Genomic DNA, 19,940 nt, shown 5'->3' on the forward strand with positions numbered 1-19,940 from the left:
CAGCAACACACACACACACAAACACATTATCATAATCATGACCATCGATGTTGTTCATAGGGTGTGTCGTGTGATAGTAATAAAATTTTTGTGAATAAAAATAAATTAGATAAACAAAAAACGATAAGAGAATTTATTTCACATTCTTATAATTTTCCTGAAAATATTTGAAAGAATCTTTGTTTTTGTTTCTGATGATAAATGCATTTGCATTTATGTGTGTTTATCTTTACATTTATCAGATAGTATGTATCTCTCTCTAAAGGCCTCAAATCTTGTGAATAAATGATGATGATGTTGATTTAGATCTAGATTGAAATCATCTGATTTCTGTGATCAATGTGATGATATCAGCAAAAAAAAAATGAAAAATTTGAAATTCACGGATCGTTGTTTTTTTTCACATATTCAATGCCTAATTTCTTTGTTCTCTCCGTTATATCCAAATTCAAAAATCTGATTGTCTTCTACCCTTTGTGTGTGCAATATTCAAAGTATTAAAAAATCCTTAGATTTGTGAATGGTTCATTTTCAAGATTGGCTCACATTGATTTACTGTTTTGATGAATGAAAACTGTTTTTTTTTACTTCATCCAAGATTTATTTTGTTGTTCATTATTATCTTGGAGTTTATTCATCACTTTTTCAATCTAGTTTTTCATTTTATTATGAGAACAACAACAACAACAGCAAAAAAATGGCACAAATAAATTACTGAATATGTGATATGTCAATTTCAATCTCTCATCATCTTCCAAAGATAACGGTTCACATCATCATCATCACATTATTATGGTTTGGGCAAAAAAAGATTTGTTTTTTATTCCAACTGAAATTCTCATCTATAAGTGATGTGAACAAAACAAAACAAAATAAAACGAAAAATCCTACATCACTCGATTTCTTTATCTCGAACCTGTTGCTTTAAATGTTTTATATGGCTGAATAGCAGAATGGCGAAAAAAAATCATGTAAGTTTTCCATTAATTTAGAGAGAGAGATAGATAGATAGATGATATCGATCTTGATCTACGATGATGGCATTGACAATCATTTTATTATTTTGATTGACGAAAATTTTTTTTGATCATCGATTCGATTAGAATAAAATCATTGAATGTTATCATCATCATCGAATTCAAATCAATTCCAATTATCATCATCGTAAAAAATATAATCCCTACCCACACACACACCCTTTTGTGTTTGATATTTTGGTTGTTTTACTTCACTAACCACCCTATATTGGTTGTGTTGTTTATAGATCACTACCGTCATCATCGTACTTACATTGACAATTTTCTTTCACAAATTGCAATCTTATCTTGTCTTGATATTTAATCTATCAAGGAATCAACAGCTTTTAGACTGACAAACACACACCCAATTTTTATACATAAAAAATGATTAGAATTTGAAAATGCGATTAGATATCCGCTTTTATCATCAACATCTTGATGATCAGAAAACAATTAGAATCAAACAATCTAAATGAAAATTGTCATTCACCATTATGTTGATGATGATGATTCGAGATGAGCAACTGATAAGGGGAAGGGTAGTTTTCTTTGCAGTTAACGAAACGAAATGAATTACCAAAAAAAACAAAATATATATCTGGTGTGGCATGGATGGATGGATGGATGGATAGTCACATTATTATTATTAGGTAAATGGTCATTAATGTTGATAACGACATTATTTTTTTCATTCATTCATTCATTCTAAAACCGATTATCAATATCAAAAATCTTACTCTCGATTTGACCAAATGAAGAGAAAGAGAGAGAAATTATTAGATAAAGATATTTTTCAAAAGGAGAAATTCACTGAAAAAAATTAGCTAAATCGTTCTCTATTCGCAGATAAAAAAGATTGTCTCATTCGTATAGATAAGAATAGTGAGTGTGTGTGTGTGTGTGTATGTGCCATGTATGTGTCTCCAAAGAAAAGCAAAAAAATTCCAAATAAAAATCTCTGTGCTCTTATCAATTGATAGTGTGTAGTGGAGTGGAGTGAAGTGAAGAAAAAAACATATACATTCTGAAATTCGATAAGAGATAAATAGATCGATGGATAGATAATGAACAAAAAAAAAACTGAATGTGGATGTTGTGTTGAGACTATCGAATGCACTTTGGAACCTGCACACTCTATATCTCGATATTCATCATCATCAGATTTTTTTTTCTTGTTGGCTTTACTTTTTTGCTTATCTCTTTTTCTCCCTCTCTCTGATATTTTTTTTTTTTTTTTGGTTTTTATCAAATTAACTATTCCAAAATGAATGAGGTTCTTATCATATTGAGGCTTTTCATTTGTTGTTGTCGATATTCTTTCTCATTTTTTTCATCATCATCATTATCATTCGATTCAAAAATGGATATCCGATAGAAAAACAAAACAAAAAAATCGAAAAAAATAAACACGGCGCCAAAGTTATTACACAAGTCTATTGTGGAATTATATTGATTTGAATCTTCTACTTGCTACACAATCATTGTTGTTTTTCTCGATTATTTCAATGATGACGAATAAAAATGAAAATTTCTTGTTTTTGTTCCATTTTCCTCCCCACCGGAAGCACAAAAGATTATGATACTAATTTGGATTCGTTATCGAAATGTATTGAAATGAAATGAACGAATGTAAAGATCATCATCATCTCTTGTTTGTTTGCTTTTGGCTTATTTTTGATTCTCGATATTCTGAATGATAATGATGAATTCCAAGGTTATTGAGGTCGATAAATTTTTTTTTCTTAAATACCACCACCACTTTACTATTCTATGATGTGAACATTCTTCCATACAGAGAGAATATTTTGATATTCTGTTATCTTCTATCTATCACAATCATGAAAAGGAAAACGGGAAATCAACCCGAAAAAGAAATGAAAAAAAGCATATTTTTTTCACTACCGATAACATCAAATTTTTTCCTTTCCATCTACTTTCATTTGTTTCATATGGTACCCCGCCCCCATTTTTGATATCATTTACTCTAAATGATTCTTGATAGAATGTATAGAAATGTTTCTAAATTGAAGAAAATGAATGAATGAATGAGACAAGAAAGACAACAACAACGATATATGGTATCTATTTTGTTTTTGTTTGTTTATTATACATTTGAGAGTTAAAGAGAATTTTTGGTTTCCTTATCTCTGTTTTTCTGTGTTGGAACTTTTGGAACAACCAAACGGAAAAACAAAAACCACTGATGACTTTGATGATGATGATGATGGCTACGAGAAAAGAAAACCCGATTTTTTTTTGTTTTTTTTTCAGACTCTAGTTAAAGATAATCCAATTCCAAATTCATGATTGAAAATCTATAATCATGATGAATAATTTTTAGAAAAACACTTTTTGTATTGAAATCTAACAACCAACAACAACAACAACAACAACGAATGACAATGAATGAATGACGATAATGAAAAAACAAAAACAAACAAACAGAAATAACACAGAAGGGCAATCGAGATAACTCTTTCGTTCATTTTTTGTTTCTATTGTCGAAATCGACAATTGTAATTTTTTTTTGTTATATAAAAAAAAGAATGATAACTCTATCGCACAAGTTTATGGTTCAATGAAAAGATTAGCGTTTTGTTTTTTTTTGTTTTGGTTTTCATTTGCTTCATCCTTCATCATCATAATCATCCGAATGAATTGGTTATATCCACATATTTGAGTAGTAAATGAAATGATAAAAAAAATTGCAATTGGATTGCTGTTTTCGTTGTCGTTAAAGTAATAATAATGATAAATATGAATTTGTCTACACCTTTTTTTATCAATCTTTTTTTTGTGGAAAATGGTGACAATCTGTATGAAATGTCTCCACAGGTTTGATGACTATATAGAGGTTTGGTCGGTCAATTGTTTGGTGCTATATTTTATTCAAATTCATTACTGTCTATGACTGATAATTTTTATTTTGGTGGCTATATCTGAAAACGTTTGTTTTAGTCAGCAGAATTTTTATCTTTGAAAGAATTTTATCATTTTTTTTCATGAAACAAAAATTGAGCAAATTTTTAGCCAGATTAAAAACCGAAATTTTTTTTTGTATGCTTAACGGGTTTAACTTACCGATTTTTGATCGGATCATCAATGATGAAATTTCACAATCAAAATCATTTCACATTCAATTACCATTAGATGATTTTGTTTATTTTTTTCGGTGGACAAAAAGGCGCTGATCAATTGGAAATTTGTATTTACATCGAGGTGGAGTGAAATTCTTCATTAAATTGAAATCAATTGAATACGACTTGTTCCATGAAAATCAAAAATGAAAATTTCTTCAATAGACCATGTTTGAATTTGATTTTTATAATTTTTATCAAGACAACTATCGCCATCTTTTATCGAAATAGAGAATGTGTTAATGAAAATTCATCATCGTTTTAAACATTTGTAACTGCTGCTGCTGCTGTTCCATCTCGATCACACATCATACAAATCATAAATGAAAAGACTGTTTTTATTCTTGATTTAAGTTGGATCTACAGTAAATGCGGTCCAAAAAAAAAACAGAAAATGAAAGCAAATGAATGACGTAATAATATTTTTCTTATTACAATTGTGATTCCTGAACAGAAATAATATCCACACCCAAAAAAGTGGATTCACTTATGAATCAACACAATACTAGTTTATCTTTTATTCACGAAAAAATGATGATTTGTAAATATATAAAAATAGGGTGCGAACAGAATTGTCGCTAATGAAAAATAGCACATTGTTTCCAACAACAACCAACAAAACATCTTGAAATAATTCTTAAAACACATTGAACTGGTATAGTTGATAGTTCATAAGTCATCCGTTATTGAAATCAAATTGAGGCTACAATAGCTAATTTTCATTGTTTTTTCCGTTTCGGTTGTGTTTGTGTATGTTGATAAATGTCATTGGCATGTTTGATCCGTTTGGGTGGTGACAAATACTAATAACATTTTATTCGTTGTTTGCGTTTAAGTGACATTTTTTCCTCTCTCTCTACTTTCTTTATTTTTTTTAGATCTTCATGTGGCTCTAAATTGATTTTTTTGATAATTTCTCGAAAATTTTTAATCATTTTTAAAATCAATTTTTTTGTTTTTGCTCAGAGAGAGAATGAAAAACGTTATATTTTTAGAATCAAAATTTCTGAGATTATTATAAATGAAAAGGTCATTTTTGTAATTTTTTTTTCTGGTTGTTTTTCTATCAAATTGACGTCAATCTCGTTTTTTTTCTCGCTGAAAAACACCTGAAAAAAATATGACCAATATTTTTTTGTCTTGTTGCTTTTTTTGTTGTTGTCTGCACTTGCTGTTAATTTTATTGTCTCATTAATTGTTGTCGCATTTTTTTTAGATTACACATCTCGGAACCCTTTTTATTGATGCATAATAAAGCGATATTGTAATCCAAAGTCTTTGAAATAACATTACATTTCTTATGAAAAAAAATTACAACTAATTTACCTCCACTCTTACAATTTTTTAAAGGTTTTTTCTCCATTTCAAAAAGTGACAATGCGCACAAAATGATGATGATTTTATGGTAACCAAATAATTATAATTTACAATTTTATAACCATAAATGTTCAAATTTCAATTTCAATTTTATTTTTTGCTAATATTACAAAGAATTATCATTAATTTACACTTTACAAAAATTATAAAAATATCCACTTAAATATGATATTTATAAAAGGAATTTTTTTTCCAAATTTTACATTTTGGATGACCACCAAAACTACTATCATCATCGTTAGCGAAGAAAAACACCATCATTTTTATTCACTGCACATTCGGTGATATATTATTTGATAATTTTTTGACATTTCTCACTCGCTCGCTCAACCTTCTATATTCCTAATCTTTCTATCTCAATTTACGATAAACCAGAATGGCATACATGTAAGTGTTTTTTTCTTTCTCTCTTTCTCAATTTCACATCATCAATCTCAGTAGTGTTTTATCAATTTAAATTTTTCAATTTTAATTCAATAATTTTCATGACGAAAAATGTTATGGTCATCAATTTTTTTAATCTGATTGTTGAATAAGATATTTAGTTACAATGTTTTTTCTTTCTAAAAAAAAATACTTTGAATGATAACAAATATAAGAAAAACCTTCATGAATAGATTACCGGTGTGTTTTCGACCTGATAATAATCCGGGAAAGAAGAAAAAAAAATCAAAATAAATCAAACTGAAACGTGTTATGGTGATGATAATTTACCATGATTCTTGCACAAATTTCAATTTTCATTATCTTTTTCTACTCTCAAATTAATCTGGATTAAACGGAAGAGAGAAAATTTCCACTTGATAGTTTAGAAATAAGAGAAAAATTTTCAATATTTTATCTTTTTCTCCCATTTTTTTTTGGAAATAATTCGATTCGATTCGATTGATCTTTCTGATTGATCAGTGAATGGCGATAAATCGGTTGTTATCATTTACCATCCCTCATTATTTGCACATTACATAAATTGTACTCTGATTTGATTTCAAACAATTTGAGCAACTTTTTTTCAAATGACAAATAATAAATCAAATCAGGTTTGTTTTGTTTGTTTATTGATTGAAATCAAATCAATTATATTACGTGATGATAATGATTATCATCACGTATGCAAAATTGCAATAGAAGAAAAATTTTTTAAAAATCCAGAAGTCCATGTTGGAATTGTTTGTTTGTATGTGTGTGTGTGATAACGAAATTTTTGTTTTTTTTTCTATTTCATCATTTGAATTGTACGTTCATTGATGTTCAATGTTTTCCTCTATTTTTATAATCATATCATTTCACTACATGGAATTTTCTTCATCAATAATCAATATTAAACAAAATGTGTTGTGGCCGTTTATTTCATGCATTTTTTTTTAATTTTTTTTCTTGATTGAAAATAAACATTCTGTTTTATCTCATCTCGACATTTATTCACTTGTTTGTTTGTATTTTGTTAATCTTCTTTTTTTTATTGGATTCGGCCTCCGAAATATCCAAAAATCTATTAGTGGTTTCTTCCATCCTCCTGATTTTGATTGAAGGATACAAAACAAAAAAAATCGAATGATTTCCAATTCATTTGTTTTAATTTATGTGGATTTGTTTACTCTTTTTTTTTCTCTCTCTCTCTCATCTCTATTTTCTAGCTCATATGACCATCGTCATTATTGATTTTGGTTTGGTTGAATTTTTGTATGAAATATTTCTTTTTTTCCACTCGATGATGATGATAACATGGCCATTGAATTTGAACTTTTGTTGTTGTTGTTGCTTCTGCTCTTAGATTTGTTTAGTAAGAAAACGATTTCTTCTGTTCATTGCATTTGTTGTTTATTAGTTTATAGTTAATCAAAAAAACATTGAATGGAGAAAAAATTGACGAAATGATGAAAATTAGAAAAATAAGGAGATAGATAGATTATCTTTGGCACATTACTTGCACAGACACACCACACCACACACACACACATAGATAGATAGTAGTGGCTTATAAGTTTCAAGTATTTAAGAGTTGATTAGATGGAAAAATTTTTACATTTCAAAAATTGTCTACAAAATACATGATACGATAATATTCACACTAACCAGCCGAACGTTTGACGATAATTGAGGACAATAAACTTTTCTTCTTGACTTGAATTTTTCATTTTTGTTATTGTTTTTGTTGTTGCTGTTGCTGTTGTTGAATAAATGGATCATTTATTGTTGAATATTAAATCTTATTTGGCTAAATCCAAATCGCCAATTAAATCGAAAAATCATCATCATCAACATCATAATCATAATCATCAACAGCAAAATTCTCCAGATTTATCTTTACATGAAAATCGGTTGTGAATCTTTTTTGTTATTCTAGTGTTTTTTTCTAATTATTTTTTTAAATTTAATCTTATAGCATCACTCATGAAGAAATCGATGAAACTGTCAAGTATTTAAAATCAAAAGTATCAATCGAACCAACTATTGGTATTATTTGTGGATCTGGTCTTGGTGGATTGGCTGATCTGATTACTGAACCAGTATCAGTTGAATATAAAGATATACCACATTTTCCAGTTAGTACAGGTTTGTATTAGTTTTTTTCTTTATTCAAGTTCATTAATGTTAATTTTTATTTTTCATCACTAGTTCATGGTCACGCTGGAACACTAGTATTTGGACACCTTGGTAAAGCTTCTGTTGTTTGTATGAAAGGACGAATCCATGCATATGAAGGTTATTCATTGGCACGATGTACATTTCCGATTCGTGTTATGAAAGGTTTGGGCGTTGAAACTTTGATCGCTACAAATGCTGCCGGTGGTCTCAATGAACATTTCAATGTCACTGATATTATGATGATTAAAGATCATATCTTTTTCCCTGGATTTTCTGGCAATAATCCACTTCGTGGTCCAAACGATGATCGTTTCGGTATCCGTTTTCCAGCCATGAATACTTGTTATGATCAGGAATTGATGCGATTGGCCGAAGAAGCTGTGGATAAATTGAAGATTAATAAACATTTTCAAAAAGGTGTCTACGCTATGGTTGGTGGTCCAAATTTCGAAACAGTTGCTGAAGCCAAATTACTTCGTATGGTTGGTAGTGATGCTGTTGGCATGAGTACTGTACATGAAACAATGGTAGCACATCATTCGGGTATGCGTGTCATTGCATTCTCATTGATTACCAACAAAATTGTGATGGGTTATGATTCCGACGATAAAGCCAATCATGAAGAAGTGTTGGCCGCTGCTAAAGAACGATCTAAAGATTTTGAAAATTTGATTCAAGAAATTGTAGCCAGCATTCCAAATGGCCACATTGTTGCAAATGACAATTGATAATTGATAACTTTATTGTTATTTTTGAGTTTTTATCGTTAAATCTTAAACGAACAAATTTTAACTTATTAAAAAAATGAATAAATTAAAATGTTTTTAAAGTAAAAACCATATTGATTTGAATTCGATGGTTGATAGAATAATGATGACGCGTCATCTAGTAGCCATCGTTGGCAAAAAAAAACAAACCACGTGACAATAACACATGTGGAATACAAAACCATTCAACTTTTGATCATTTCATTTCAATAATTGTTGGATTTTACAATGTCTGATAAAAACAAAATTGTTGTCGAAAAAACTTGTCTATTACAAGATATATGGGATGAATCGACACGTTTACAGCCATTAATGTTAACATTGATCGATGATTTAGAAACATTGACACAACAGACAATATTTCTTGGTCATTTCATTGATCGTTTGGTATTGAAAAATTCATCCAGAAATTTTTTCCTATTATCATTCGGTACTAATGAACAACATTTCTATCGACATGCCCAGATTAAATCGAATACAAAAATTCAAATTCTCAATGAACATGATTTTCAGCTATCGGATACAGCTGTTGCATTCGAATCGAAACTTATTTCTTTAGCACCAATTGATTCATCGAATGTATTGATCATTAATTGTATAAATCCATTATTCCTTATTTTCGATAATGATGGCAATGATGATGACGACAGAGGTATTGTGCGAAAATTTTATCAATTTCTTCAACGACTTAAAAAAAACTATCAACAAATTATACTAATCTATCATTCAATGTTTGATTTATCGATTGAAGATGTCAATGAAACAAGTGTTTTATACATGTCAAATGTGATAATCGATTTTCGATTAAATAACATGAACAAATCATTCAAACAATGTTTGATAATATTCGATAAAGATGATAATCATTCGAAAAAAACTATTCATTGTCATGTGATTACGAAAAAGAAACATCCACGAACTCATCTACAATACGATCAGAAACATGAACATATTGAAATTGATACAAATTTAACGGTCAAATTCATTAGCCAAGATAATTTATTGAAACAAGAAAAATTAAACAAAGATGATAATGACTCGACACAATTACCACAATCATCATTTCGTTTAACATTAACAAAACAGGAAGAAGAGGCTAGAGAAAATCTCGTTTTACCATATATAAAGTAAGTGAAATTCTAATTTTTTATTATTAATACAATTTTATTTATTCTAATTTTTTGACAGAAAACAAAATTCACAGCCAACAAACAGCAATACAGCAACAACACGATCACCTGAATTTAATATCATCTATACATATGACAAGTTTGATGATATCGATGATGAAGATCCAGATGATGACCTGGATTTTTGATGAATTTAGAAGGCAAAAATGGCAATCAATTTTCAGCCACGTTTTTGGTAACGCCTTGAATTTCTGTTAAAAGCTTCTGCAATGATAATTCTAATCGAGATTTGATGCTGGAATTGGAATCATTTTTGATGTAAGTCTAGGAAATGAAAACAAAAATAAATGAATTTTTCATAAAAAATAAAACATTTTTTAAAAACAAATTACCTTGAATAAATCCAAGAATTTCTCCCATGGTATTGGTTTTGATGCTTCTATTCGATGAATATCGGCAGCTATCAATTCTAATGATTCTTGTGTTATGATTGAATTCAAATCGACAATTTTGGACACTTCGTCACGTGGATTAATGATATAATACAAAATAAGTAAGTTATAACCATCATTGAATCGTTGCTCAGAGATCAAATGATATAAAAGTGAATCTATGCTACGATTGAATGCATAATGGAAAACCATTCCACCATAATGTCGAGTGGATAATAAATGATCAAAGTGATTATTGGATGCAATATGTTCATATATTTTATGGCATAATTCTTCATATTTGGGATCTTCTGGTTCAAAATGTAAACATATATTATCTAACAATAATTTATATGCAGCTCGTTTCATCATTTCGGTAAGCTGTGGTTCTTCGAACATTTTCGGCAAATCGATATGACGTTCTTCTATCGGATAAAATATCTGATTAGTACGATGTCTTTCTTCACGATTTGCCTCTCGTAACGTTCCATCAGCATCACGAACAACAATCATTCTTTCCTGAAAATGATTCCAGAAAAAACGTTAATTTATTATAGAAAACTAAATTACCAAACGTACATTATCCGAAAAACTGGCTGTTGCATCCATAAAAATCAATTTGATTGATGGATCAAGAAATCCTTGAAGGGCGATATCTTTTTCCAAAATTCTTGGCTCATATTCTTCCGTGTATTTTACCGGAGGCATTTGTAGCAATGAATCTGCACGTTTATCAGCTTGTTCAGTTTCCTGTTAAATGAAATAATTAATAAATAATTAGCCAAAGTGATTCACTACTACTGACCATTTTCAATTGTTCGTCAGTCATGAAACGATATTTAGGCGAATTGAGATTTTCCATTGATTTTGTGGAAAAAACTTTCACTGGATCATAACCAGTTAATGCTTTGAGTAGATAACGTACACGTTTATCCAGGAACAAATCTTCCATATCATTTCGGATCGGTTGTTTGTTCATTTCATTCGAAAGAAATGTGGTCGTTGTAAAACATTTTGAATTTGATATCCTATAAAGATTTTCTGGTGATCCAAATAATTTCGATAAATGACACGGCAAACGTTTATGAAACCTAAACATTTTGTTCGAGAAAAAAATTTTGTTTCCAAAAATTCAAACAAAACATATGGCTCGCATGTTTTGAATACCATGTGATAAAGGCGGTGAAGGACTACATTTCGATTACTATCGATTGTTGGTTGGACAATTTCACTTTTTTGAAAATTTCATTTTAATTTATTATTCGTTAAAAAAATGTCAAGGTTATTTATTCTTTTTATACAATCCTTGTTGGATAGATAAATCCTTTAGGATTTCTTTCACCTTATTCTTTCGTATTCTATCTTTCTTTTCCACCTCTTTCAGATAGGTATCACGTAAGAATTTTGAATCCTTTCGTATCTCACGTTGTGCACCTTTAAATTCACGTTTATATTTTTTCATTAATTTTTTTCTTTCACACTGATATTTTGGTTTTAATCGAAGATCGTCTTCAAATTTCGGTTCCAAAAGAGGAAGAATGAACGGCTTTGCTTGTATCGTATTGATAATGACTGATTTGGGCGTTTTTTCCGTAAATTTATCAAGAATTTCTTGAAGAAATTTCTTCATTTGTTTTGGTACATTAGGCAATATTGTATCACGGATCATTGCCATTGTCGATGATGACATGAATCGAATATTACTTGATGATGAATATTTTTCATGTAGATTTGATATTAGTTTGAATACTTGAATCGCTAGATTATAGCTAATTATTGATGAATCTTCGTTTGATTTGAATCTTCCATCAAACAGATTAGTTAATGAAACTATATATCTGGAATTTTCCTCATCTGATGTGGTAAATTTTGTAACATTTAAGAAACAATCAGTTTCATGTTCCATTCGATGAAATAGTTTGATTTTTGTCTTTTCCTGTGGCAAACAAAGACGAACTAGATTATCAATGTGAATGAATAATTCTGGACAAAATTTTTCAGAAGATAAGCTTTTCAGTAGAAAATTATTTAAAAATATAGCACAAGAAACTTCATTCAAATTCGAATATTTGATCTTATTCAATGTTCGAAGAACGATTAAATGAATAAAAGTTTGGAGCTCTTTGAAATAGGCACCAACTATCAAAATGGCCATTTCTCTTGGAGTGAATTTCAATTGTTTCTCAGCGACAGCAGTGAGCCGATCTTTCAAAAGTATGAAAGATTTTCGTGTAACTTTTGATTTCAAAAGATCGATCATTTCTTTAATCGTATTAAGTATCTGGCCAATATCATTCAAACTTTCGATAGAATTAAGTTTAGCCTTGAATCGACCATCAGGAGTTGATTGATCATCGGTAGGTACCGTTGTGGCTGATTGTTTTTTGGATATGCTAGATTCTTTAATCTGATTTTGATCGTCAAATACCAATTGTCGTAGAAGAGTGTCATAGTCATTTTTATCGGAGTTTTTTATCCATCGTTTGATTGCTGCCCTTATGGCGGATAAGATTTCGAATTTCATTCCATTGGTTATCTAATTTTTGCGTCAATATTGTTGTTTCTTCTTGTTGCAATTTAATTCGGGCCTTTTCTGCTATAATTTCATCGAGAATTTCATTTTTACTTTTAGATGGTCCATATTCACCACCACCAAAATGGCTGGATTCAACATAATCATCACGAGTAAATAGATCCAAATGCTCATCATCTGAATCGATACGATCGTCAATCATTTCATCTAGTGGTCGACCTTTATGAGTTAATTCGACGACATCATTATGATCGAAATCGATTCGATTCTGTTGCTGACGGTATTTTTCTATCATTCGCTCATTGGCATCTTGTTCACGCATATCACGAAGACCTCGGCCAGCTCTATTTTTATTTTTATATTCTTGCAATAATGTCTGTTCACGTTTTTTGTATGCACGATTACGATTAATCAACGGTTTGCCAAATTCATTTTTGGCAATTTTACGGCCCAATACTTTGTGTTTGATCTTATTATGTCGTAATTCGAATGGATTCATTTCATTTTTCAATCGCAATTCTTCGGCTTTTTTATGCTCAATTTTTGAACGTTTTATCGCTTGATTTTTAGCCATTTTCTTTGTTGTTTTTATAATAAACAAAAATTAAATTCACAAAAATACGAAGCACGTGTATTTTGATCAATCAGCAGATTTTATTTTGGTCCCGTTCACAAACAACGTGACTGAATAGCATTCGAATTGTTTGGATTCATCCGAGAGAATTTTTGTCAAAACATTGAGTTTCATTCAGTTTCATCATCATTGAAATCAACATTGAAAAATTAACATGGCCAAAAGTAATATCGATGACGCTAAATTAGAGGTGAAACGTTTCTTAATCCATGCTAATCGCCCATATAGTTGTACAGATGTGGCCAATAATTTTCAAAATAAATTCAACAAATCTTTGATACAAAAATCATTGGATTCATTGGTCGAACAAAATGATGTGATTGAAAAATTAAATGGCAAACAAAAAATATATTTCATTTCACAAGAAAACACCAATTTCAATGAAGAATCAATGAAAAAAGTGCAAGAAAAAATTGAACAACATAATCAATTGATTGAAGAATTAAACAAGTCGATTGCTGAGAAACGAGAAAAATTGAATGCTTTAAAAAGTTATGTATCAATCGAAGGAACTTCAAGATTGTTTGGCCCGATTACAGGCACAAGTTGATGAACTTCGTTTACAATCGAAAGAATATGAATCAAAATGTTCGGCCGAAAAAAATATGGATGCCGCGATTGAACGGAAATCTACGCTTACGTTGAAACGTAAAAAATTAGTAGATGAATGGCGAAAACGTAAACGTATGGCCACCGGAATAATTAATACGATAATGGAAAATTATTCGAAAAAGAAAAAAGATTTTTTTGAAGAAGTAGGTATCGAAACCGATGACGATAATAATGTTGTTATTCCTTCGAATGTTTAAGCGAAGATGAAGACACCAGCAAAGAAGTTTTGGATGTAAAAAATATCATTTCGAAAGTCTAGTGAGAAAAAAAATCAAATTTAATTATTCAAAATTTAATTAATAGAAAAAATTTTCTACTTACAAAAATTTCGTGAGATCTTCAATATCAACTAGTAATGAATCTTGTTCCATATATAATTCATCTCTTGTGATTAAAAGTTTTACCAGACTTGTGTTTAGTTCTGTTGGTGTAATAATTAAAATGAATGAATAAAAATTATGAATGTTTTCTTTTCTGTATTCACTTACTTTCAATGCGACTAAAATGATCATTAACAATCAATTGAAGTTCAGACATACGTAATCGACGCAGAATTGGTATGGTTAATTTGGATACACCTTTTTGAAAATCTGGTGGAAAATTATGTATCAAATCATAGATTGATGATATTTCTTTTTCATTTTCTTTTTCAATTTTTAATCGTAATTTACAAATCTCTTTTATCTAGTGTTGATAAATAACACAAAGTTAATTTGAATTTTTTTTTGTTGTTGTTGTTGTTCAATGAAAATACAAACCTGTGAAAGTGTCAATTTTGCTTCAGTGTACAATTTTGAATGATATTCAGAGAATTTGGTTTGATCACTCGGTTTTTCAATATCGCCAAATAGATCCACTTTATCTAGATCAAAGTTTACTTTTTGTAGTTTTTTAAATAGATAATAAATACGATTTTGCATTATAATATCATTATTATTGGTTTCATTTCCCATATGATTCAGGTCACCAAATGTATAATTTTCATTATTTTCATTTAGAAAACAAATCTGTAGACTATCTAAATTTTGTATACGTGCCGATAATGTAGATGCTTTTTGTGATTTTCGATTCAATTTATATTGAGCAATTGGATCATCATCATCGTCGATTTCATCGAATGCTAAACGTCTTCGTATCTCTTCTTTGTTACTACTATTTCCACCGTTCGATGATGATGATGATGATGATCCGATCTGTTGGATGGCTGAACTTGATGATGATGATGATCGATGATTATCTGATTGTTGTTGCTGTTGCTGTTGTTGTTGATCATCATGTTCATTGATATGTAATTTCTGTATATTTCTTTCAGCATTATCAGCATCAACAATTTGACTATTATGTAATTTTGATTCTTTGGTCGTAGACATGAAAACTGATGATAAGATCGATTTTCGAATACAAATGTTAATTTATCGAAGAATCGTTATTCTTTATGATTGCAGGAAGACTATGTTATGATGAGTTTTTCTTCTACTTGTTTTGTTTTCGGCAACTAAAATGACAACAAACCGTAAAAAAATAGATTTCTGTTTTCAGCACAATCTCAAAAACATGAATTGAGCAAGCAGCAAGCAAAAATTGAATCCATGGAAGAGAAACATAGAAACAGACATACAAAACACAACCAAAGAGACACCAAATCCGAGTGTTGTAGCAGTTTATGTTTGCAGAATGAGAACCGCAATATTATATACAATGAATGAGAACCGAACAATAACAACAACAAAATACATATAAGCAATACAAGTCATCGTTATTTTTGGCCAAAACAAGTCTAATCATTTGTCGATAATGTTGTTGTTGTTCAACATTTTGATGATGACTGGTTTATCCGATGTGATCTAATTAATCTGATCAGATCAATTCAATTCTTTGATGCTTGTGCTTGATTCATGTCATATTGTGAAATCAGGTGACAGGTTTACATATATGTAAATGATGAATTTGGTTTGTTGGTTTTATTTGTCAAAAATAAAAAAAAACATTTTGTGATATAAAGATTTCTGTGTGTGTGTGTGTGTAGGTGGCGAGTGTGAAAATGTGCAAAAAATGAAAATAATTGATTAATTGAGCGACATCAGAATACATAAATAATATGTGTAGATAATATGTCTTTTTTTTGCCATAAAAGAGATAGAAAGATATCAAAATTGATTTTTTTTAATTTTATTATTTGTTAGATCGATTTAATCAATATTTTTGTCGATTTTTAATCCGTTGAAAATCTTTTTGTAGATTGGCAATCATTTGAACACCATATAATTGTGATATTTGTTTATCATTTAAATGTAATGTTTTCGGTACTGGATTTGATGCCGAAGCTTTATATGGAATATTTTTGTATACAGTTTTTGGTTCCATATAATATGCAGGCATCTGATATATTGATGATGATGATGATGCGGCGACAGCGGCTTGCGAAGCTTTATTTCTATTGATCATTGGATGAAATGTTTTGGCTGCTGATGAATATTGCTAATAATGAGAAAGAGAAACAAAAATCGTGAAATGAATAAAAAAAAACATTTCGGCTAAAATAAAACATACCGGAATCGCGTATGATGCCGATTTGTATAGACCAATTTGATTCTGTTTTAAAAATATTAGATTTGAAAATGAAAACAAGAAATTATTTTCATTTTCTAAAGAATCCATCAAATTAAATACATACTGATCCATCAGAATAAGATGGTGATGATGATTTGATATAACTAGTTGCAGCAGTCATACCACCAACACCATAACGACTACCAGATGATGATAATTTCTTTCCGTATCCATTGGCGGCTGAATTATAGCCACCACCTTCGGCAGAAGTATAATCAACCTTTACAACACATTAGAAATAATGAATGAATGAATGAATTAATGATGGTCAACATAATTGATTGATTTACAATGAACAACACTTACGGCTGGAGCATTCGAATGAATATAAACTGATGCTGGATCTAAATTATTATTTTGATTTGATAATAAAGTAGATAAAAAAAATTAGATCACTTAGTTAGTTATTATTATTTAATCGATTGAATAAGATCAATATATATTGAGCTATTTCAAATTTTCAGAAATCCCGAGATTTCCTACATTTTTCAAATAGCAGTAGTGATACACATAATTAAGGCAGTTTTTTCTTTGCTTTTTCAAACGTGTAAATGACCGTATGTATATAATCAACAACAACAACAAAACACTAACTTTCATTGGCCGTTCCTGGTTCATTCGTTTTAATCGTTGCACGAAAACCATGTTTGTCCGCTATATAATCCACTTGACGATAGATACCATAACTATCTGTGTAACCATAGCTTCCTGTTTTAAACATAGATAATTTTCAATTTTTTTTCATTTTTCATTTGCTTGATGATAAACAACACCACATACCTTTTTTGTTGCCATATTCATCACCCATCTCATTCTGGTATAAACCACCGCCGTAGTCTTAGTGTGTGAAAGTGCAAAAATTAAAAATAAAATCATTTTCAATAAAAAATGAAATGAAATAAATTAAATTAAACTAAACTTAACTCTTACTTACCACCTTTAATATCATATCCAAATTTATATGGTTGTGGTGCATACTATAATTGAAAAAAAACGAAAATTGATTAAAAATTGAAATTTTTTGGATTAAAAGGCATGACTTACATGATCATCATATCCACCACCACCGCCACCACCACCACCTTTTGAATATGCATGACTTAGACTTTGTCCATAATTGTAACCAAAAACGGCCGGTAACACAGTGGTCGTACCGACAACAACAATAAGAACAATCTATTTGAATCATAAAGAATTTCGGAATTCAAGAGAAAAAAAATTTGACAGAATAAAAACTATTCAAATCTGACCTTGTACATTATTTTTAAGTTGAAGAAAAAAAAATGTTGTTGTTTTCAAAGAAAAATTAAAAAATTTTCAGGTTGACCGACAAACAAACAAACACAGACAAACTTGGGTGAAACACAAAAACACAAACACGTGAACACACAATCGAATGACAACAAACCAATTAGTTGATTTTTTTTTCTTTTTACACAAACAAAATTGGACCGATGATTTTTCTCTCTATGTGTGTATGTGTGTGCGTGTGAGTGTAACAAATAGAAAATCTGATATGAGTCCGAGTATTTATATTAAAGTTCGAATCATAGACAATCGACCGAAGAAAAAAAAACAAGATACGAGAGACCATTTTTTTCTGATGAAACAGGCAAGGTTTCAAAAAGCGATAATAATTCATTCATTCATTCATTCGTTCATTTAATGAAATTGGAAAATTGAGATCGGTTTTTCTGGAACAAAATGAAAGCGAAAATTAAAAGACACTTTCTCTTTCTCTTTTTATTCATGACTTACTTGAATCACACCATCTTTATCACCAACCACAATATACATAGGGGCTGTTTTCATGATTAATCTCTTTTTTTTCTTTGAATCGAAAATAATGATAATAATAATAATGACAATATTTAGATTCAAATAGTGGTAGGTTGGTCGGTTGTTGTTGTTGTTGTTGTTCCATTTGGAACATGCTACAATTGGCAATTCAATTTGTTTCAAATTTATTTAAATCCAAGTTTTTTCTTTCTATTTCGAAACTGGTTACGCAATACGGGTATTTAGATGATGATGATGATTAAATTGTTAAACTTGAAAAAAATTTGTTTTGAATTTAGAGAAGAAAAAAAATTCTGGCTGCAGTAGCTTGGATGACAATAATTAGTGCCAATACAATTGTTGTTTGGGCTATAGCTATAGGCCGGTAGGCAGAGAAAAAAAAGGTCAAAAATTAATCAATTTTTAGTTCACCGTTCCAGACTTACAATTTGTCGTTTGTTTGTCCTTGTTCCACGACGATGATGATAATGATTATAGTGATTCAATTTTGATGAATTTTTTTCTTCGTTTTCGATGGCTAAAACCGATAATTTTATTTGAACCCGTACATGAATATACTTGGTTTTTTGGAACAAAAGAAAAAAAATTTCAAGATTTCGAGTTTTAAATTTGAATAAACAAAGAAAAAAAATAAAGACAAAAACAACAAAATTCTCATAGATTGCCAAAATGTTGATTGAAAATGAGAAATAAATTGAATTTAATAATCATAAGTGGTAGCGAAAATCGATACGATTTTCAACGGTTTTCATTTCATCACGAGAAAAATAAAAACTTTTTCATATCGATCACGGAAATTGATCAAGTGTCAAAATCAATTGACTGATTGATTGATCTATTTTATTGAGAGAAACACGAATTTGTAATACGATTAAAATCAATCGTCATTTTTTTTAAACTAATAAAAAACAACTTATGTTTCTTGTTAGTGTAATTCAAGTCCAACTTTAGTTTGAAATGATTTGATTCATTGTCAAAATCTTTTACAACAGATTTCGAAACATCATCTCTCTTTCTCTTAACAATCTAGGTGTCATCATCATGTCATTATCATTTTCATCATTATCATATTGTTCGATTGCAGATTTTTTTTTCATTAAAAAAACGTGCAAAATATATCGATCTCAATTAATTGAGATTTTTTTTCAAATAATAGAAAAATTGTCCATTTGAATGAAAGAGATGGGAAATTTTCAGATTTTTTTTTCTTTACAAAAATAATCATAATGGATTTATGAGTGCAAACAAAATTGAATGACCAAAAAAATGGGTGAAAAAGAAAAAAAAATTAAATCATATCGACT

General features: G+C 29.5%; 7 protein-coding genes across 9 annotated transcripts; 3 read left to right on the forward strand and 4 right to left on the reverse strand.

The window, feature by feature from the left end:
* Positions 1 to 5,667: 5,667 nt before the first annotated feature.
* LOC124498387 (purine nucleoside phosphorylase) lies at positions 5,668 to 8,955 on the forward strand. 3 transcript variants are annotated; one of them, XM_047062129.2, is made up of 3 exons: positions 5,668 to 5,920; positions 7,917 to 8,086; positions 8,150 to 8,955. In XM_047062129.2, exons 1-3 carry the CDS (start codon positions 5,910 to 5,912, stop codon positions 8,845 to 8,847), a joined length of 879 nt encoding a protein of 292 aa, XP_046918085.1. In that variant the 5' UTR covers positions 5,668 to 5,909; the 3' UTR covers positions 8,848 to 8,955. The 3 variants fall into 3 exon arrangements, with proteins under 3 accessions (XP_046918085.1, XP_075585685.1, XP_075585684.1); XM_075729570.1 differs by lacking the exon at positions 5,668 to 5,920 and adding an exon at positions 7,342 to 7,851; XM_075729569.1 differs by lacking the exon at positions 5,668 to 5,920 and adding an exon at positions 7,544 to 7,854.
* Positions 8,950 to 10,404, forward strand: Elp5 (Elongator complex protein 5). Its single transcript, XM_047062127.2, has 2 exons — positions 8,950 to 10,013; positions 10,075 to 10,404. The coding sequence occupies exons 1-2, from the start codon at positions 9,115 to 9,117 to the stop codon at positions 10,202 to 10,204; spliced, it is 1,029 nt and encodes a 342-aa protein (XP_046918083.2). The 5' UTR covers positions 8,950 to 9,114; the 3' UTR covers positions 10,205 to 10,404.
* Positions 10,030 to 11,619, reverse strand: mRpS22 (mitochondrial ribosomal protein S22). Its single transcript, XM_047062126.2, has 4 exons — positions 11,253 to 11,619; positions 11,027 to 11,197; positions 10,409 to 10,966; positions 10,030 to 10,340 (listed from the first exon to the last, which is right to left on the reverse strand). Exons 1-4 carry the CDS (start codon positions 11,544 to 11,546, stop codon positions 10,230 to 10,232), a joined length of 1,134 nt encoding a protein of 377 aa, XP_046918082.2. The 5' UTR covers positions 11,547 to 11,619; the 3' UTR covers positions 10,030 to 10,229.
* A 60-nt stretch (positions 11,620 to 11,679) lies between these two features.
* l(3)07882 (Nucleolar protein 14 homolog l(3)07882) lies at positions 11,680 to 13,554 on the reverse strand. The gene is given in 2 exon segments (XM_047062122.2): positions 11,680 to 12,911; positions 12,913 to 13,554. Coding segments are annotated over 2 exon segments (1,824 nt in total). The 3' UTR covers positions 11,680 to 11,729.
* A 214-nt stretch (positions 13,555 to 13,768) lies between these two features.
* LOC124498389 (homologous-pairing protein 2 homolog) lies at positions 13,769 to 14,481 on the forward strand. The gene is given in 2 exon segments (XM_047062132.2): positions 13,769 to 14,122; positions 14,124 to 14,481. Coding segments are annotated over 2 exon segments (654 nt in total). The 3' UTR covers positions 14,424 to 14,481.
* On the reverse strand, positions 13,946 to 16,173 carry Schip1 (Schwannomin interacting protein 1). Its single transcript, XM_047062128.2, has 4 exons — positions 14,985 to 16,173; positions 14,715 to 14,910; positions 14,548 to 14,647; positions 13,946 to 14,481 (listed from the first exon to the last, which is right to left on the reverse strand). The coding sequence occupies exons 1-4, from the start codon at positions 15,594 to 15,596 to the stop codon at positions 14,469 to 14,471; spliced, it is 921 nt and encodes a 306-aa protein (XP_046918084.1). The 5' UTR covers positions 15,597 to 16,173; the 3' UTR covers positions 13,946 to 14,468.
* On the reverse strand, positions 16,161 to 19,553 carry LOC124498388 (uncharacterized). The gene is made up of 11 exons (XM_047062130.2): positions 19,062 to 19,553; positions 18,595 to 18,990; positions 18,087 to 18,530; positions 17,881 to 18,012; positions 17,771 to 17,813; positions 17,617 to 17,673; positions 17,431 to 17,544; positions 17,143 to 17,180; positions 16,901 to 17,056; positions 16,777 to 16,818; positions 16,161 to 16,704 (listed from the first exon to the last, which is right to left on the reverse strand). The coding sequence occupies exons 3-11, from the start codon at positions 18,093 to 18,095 to the stop codon at positions 16,420 to 16,422; spliced, it is 876 nt and encodes a 291-aa protein (XP_046918086.2). The 5' UTR covers positions 18,096 to 18,530; positions 18,595 to 18,990; positions 19,062 to 19,553; the 3' UTR covers positions 16,161 to 16,419.
* Between the last annotated feature and the right edge of the window lie 387 nt (positions 19,554 to 19,940).

Source organism: Dermatophagoides farinae, chromosome 3 (assembly GCF_024713945.1).
Source record: "Dermatophagoides farinae isolate YC_2012a chromosome 3, ASM2471394v1, whole genome shotgun sequence".
Lineage (NCBI taxonomy): Eukaryota > Metazoa > Arthropoda > Arachnida > Sarcoptiformes > Pyroglyphidae > Dermatophagoides > Dermatophagoides farinae.

Excerpts from the sequence above, each read along its gene's own strand:
- LOC124498387 (XM_075729569.1), top strand. The coding sequence starts at position 7,712 with ATGGATCATTTATTGTTGAATATTAAATCTTATTTGGCTAAATCCAAA. Across the intron at positions 7,855-7,916 it reads TCTTTACATGAAAATCGGTT|CATCACTCATGAAGAAATCG; the intron begins GTGAATCTTTTT and ends TTAATCTTATAG. Across the intron at positions 8,087-8,149 it reads ACATTTTCCAGTTAGTACAG|TTCATGGTCACGCTGGAACA; the intron begins GTTTGTATTAGT and ends TTTCATCACTAG.
- Elp5 (XM_047062127.2), top strand. The coding sequence starts at position 9,115 with ATGTCTGATAAAAACAAAATTGTTGTCGAAAAAACTTGTCTATTACAA. Across the intron at positions 10,014-10,074 it reads CTCGTTTTACCATATATAAA|AAAACAAAATTCACAGCCAA; the intron begins GTAAGTGAAATT and ends ATTTTTTGACAG.
- mRpS22 (XM_047062126.2), bottom strand. The coding sequence starts at position 11,546 with ATGTTTAGGTTTCATAAACGTTTGCCGTGTCATTTATCGAAATTATTT. Across the intron at positions 11,198-11,252 it reads CTGACGAACAATTGAAAATG|GAAACTGAACAAGCTGATAA; the intron begins GTCAGTAGTAGT and ends TTCATTTAACAG. Across the intron at positions 10,967-11,026 it reads CAGCCAGTTTTTCGGATAAT|GAAAGAATGATTGTTGTTCG; the intron begins GTACGTTTGGTA and ends AATCATTTTCAG.
- Schip1 (XM_047062128.2), bottom strand. The coding sequence starts at position 15,596 with ATGTCTACGACCAAAGAATCAAAATTACATAATAGTCAAATTGTTGAT. Across the intron at positions 14,911-14,984 it reads CAAAATTGACACTTTCACAG|ATAAAAGAGATTTGTAAATT; the intron begins GTTTGTATTTTC and ends TATCAACACTAG. Across the intron at positions 14,648-14,714 it reads TCATTTTAGTCGCATTGAAA|AACTAAACACAAGTCTGGTA; the intron begins GTAAGTGAATAC and ends TTACACCAACAG.
- LOC124498388 (XM_047062130.2), bottom strand. Across the intron at positions 17,181-17,430 it reads ACCAGGAACGGCCAATGAAA|ATCCAGCATCAGTTTATATT; the intron begins GTTAGTGTTTTG and ends ATAATAATTTAG. Across the intron at positions 16,705-16,776 it reads CGGCATCATACGCGATTCCG|CAATATTCATCAGCAGCCAA; the intron begins GTATGTTTTATT and ends TCTCATTATTAG.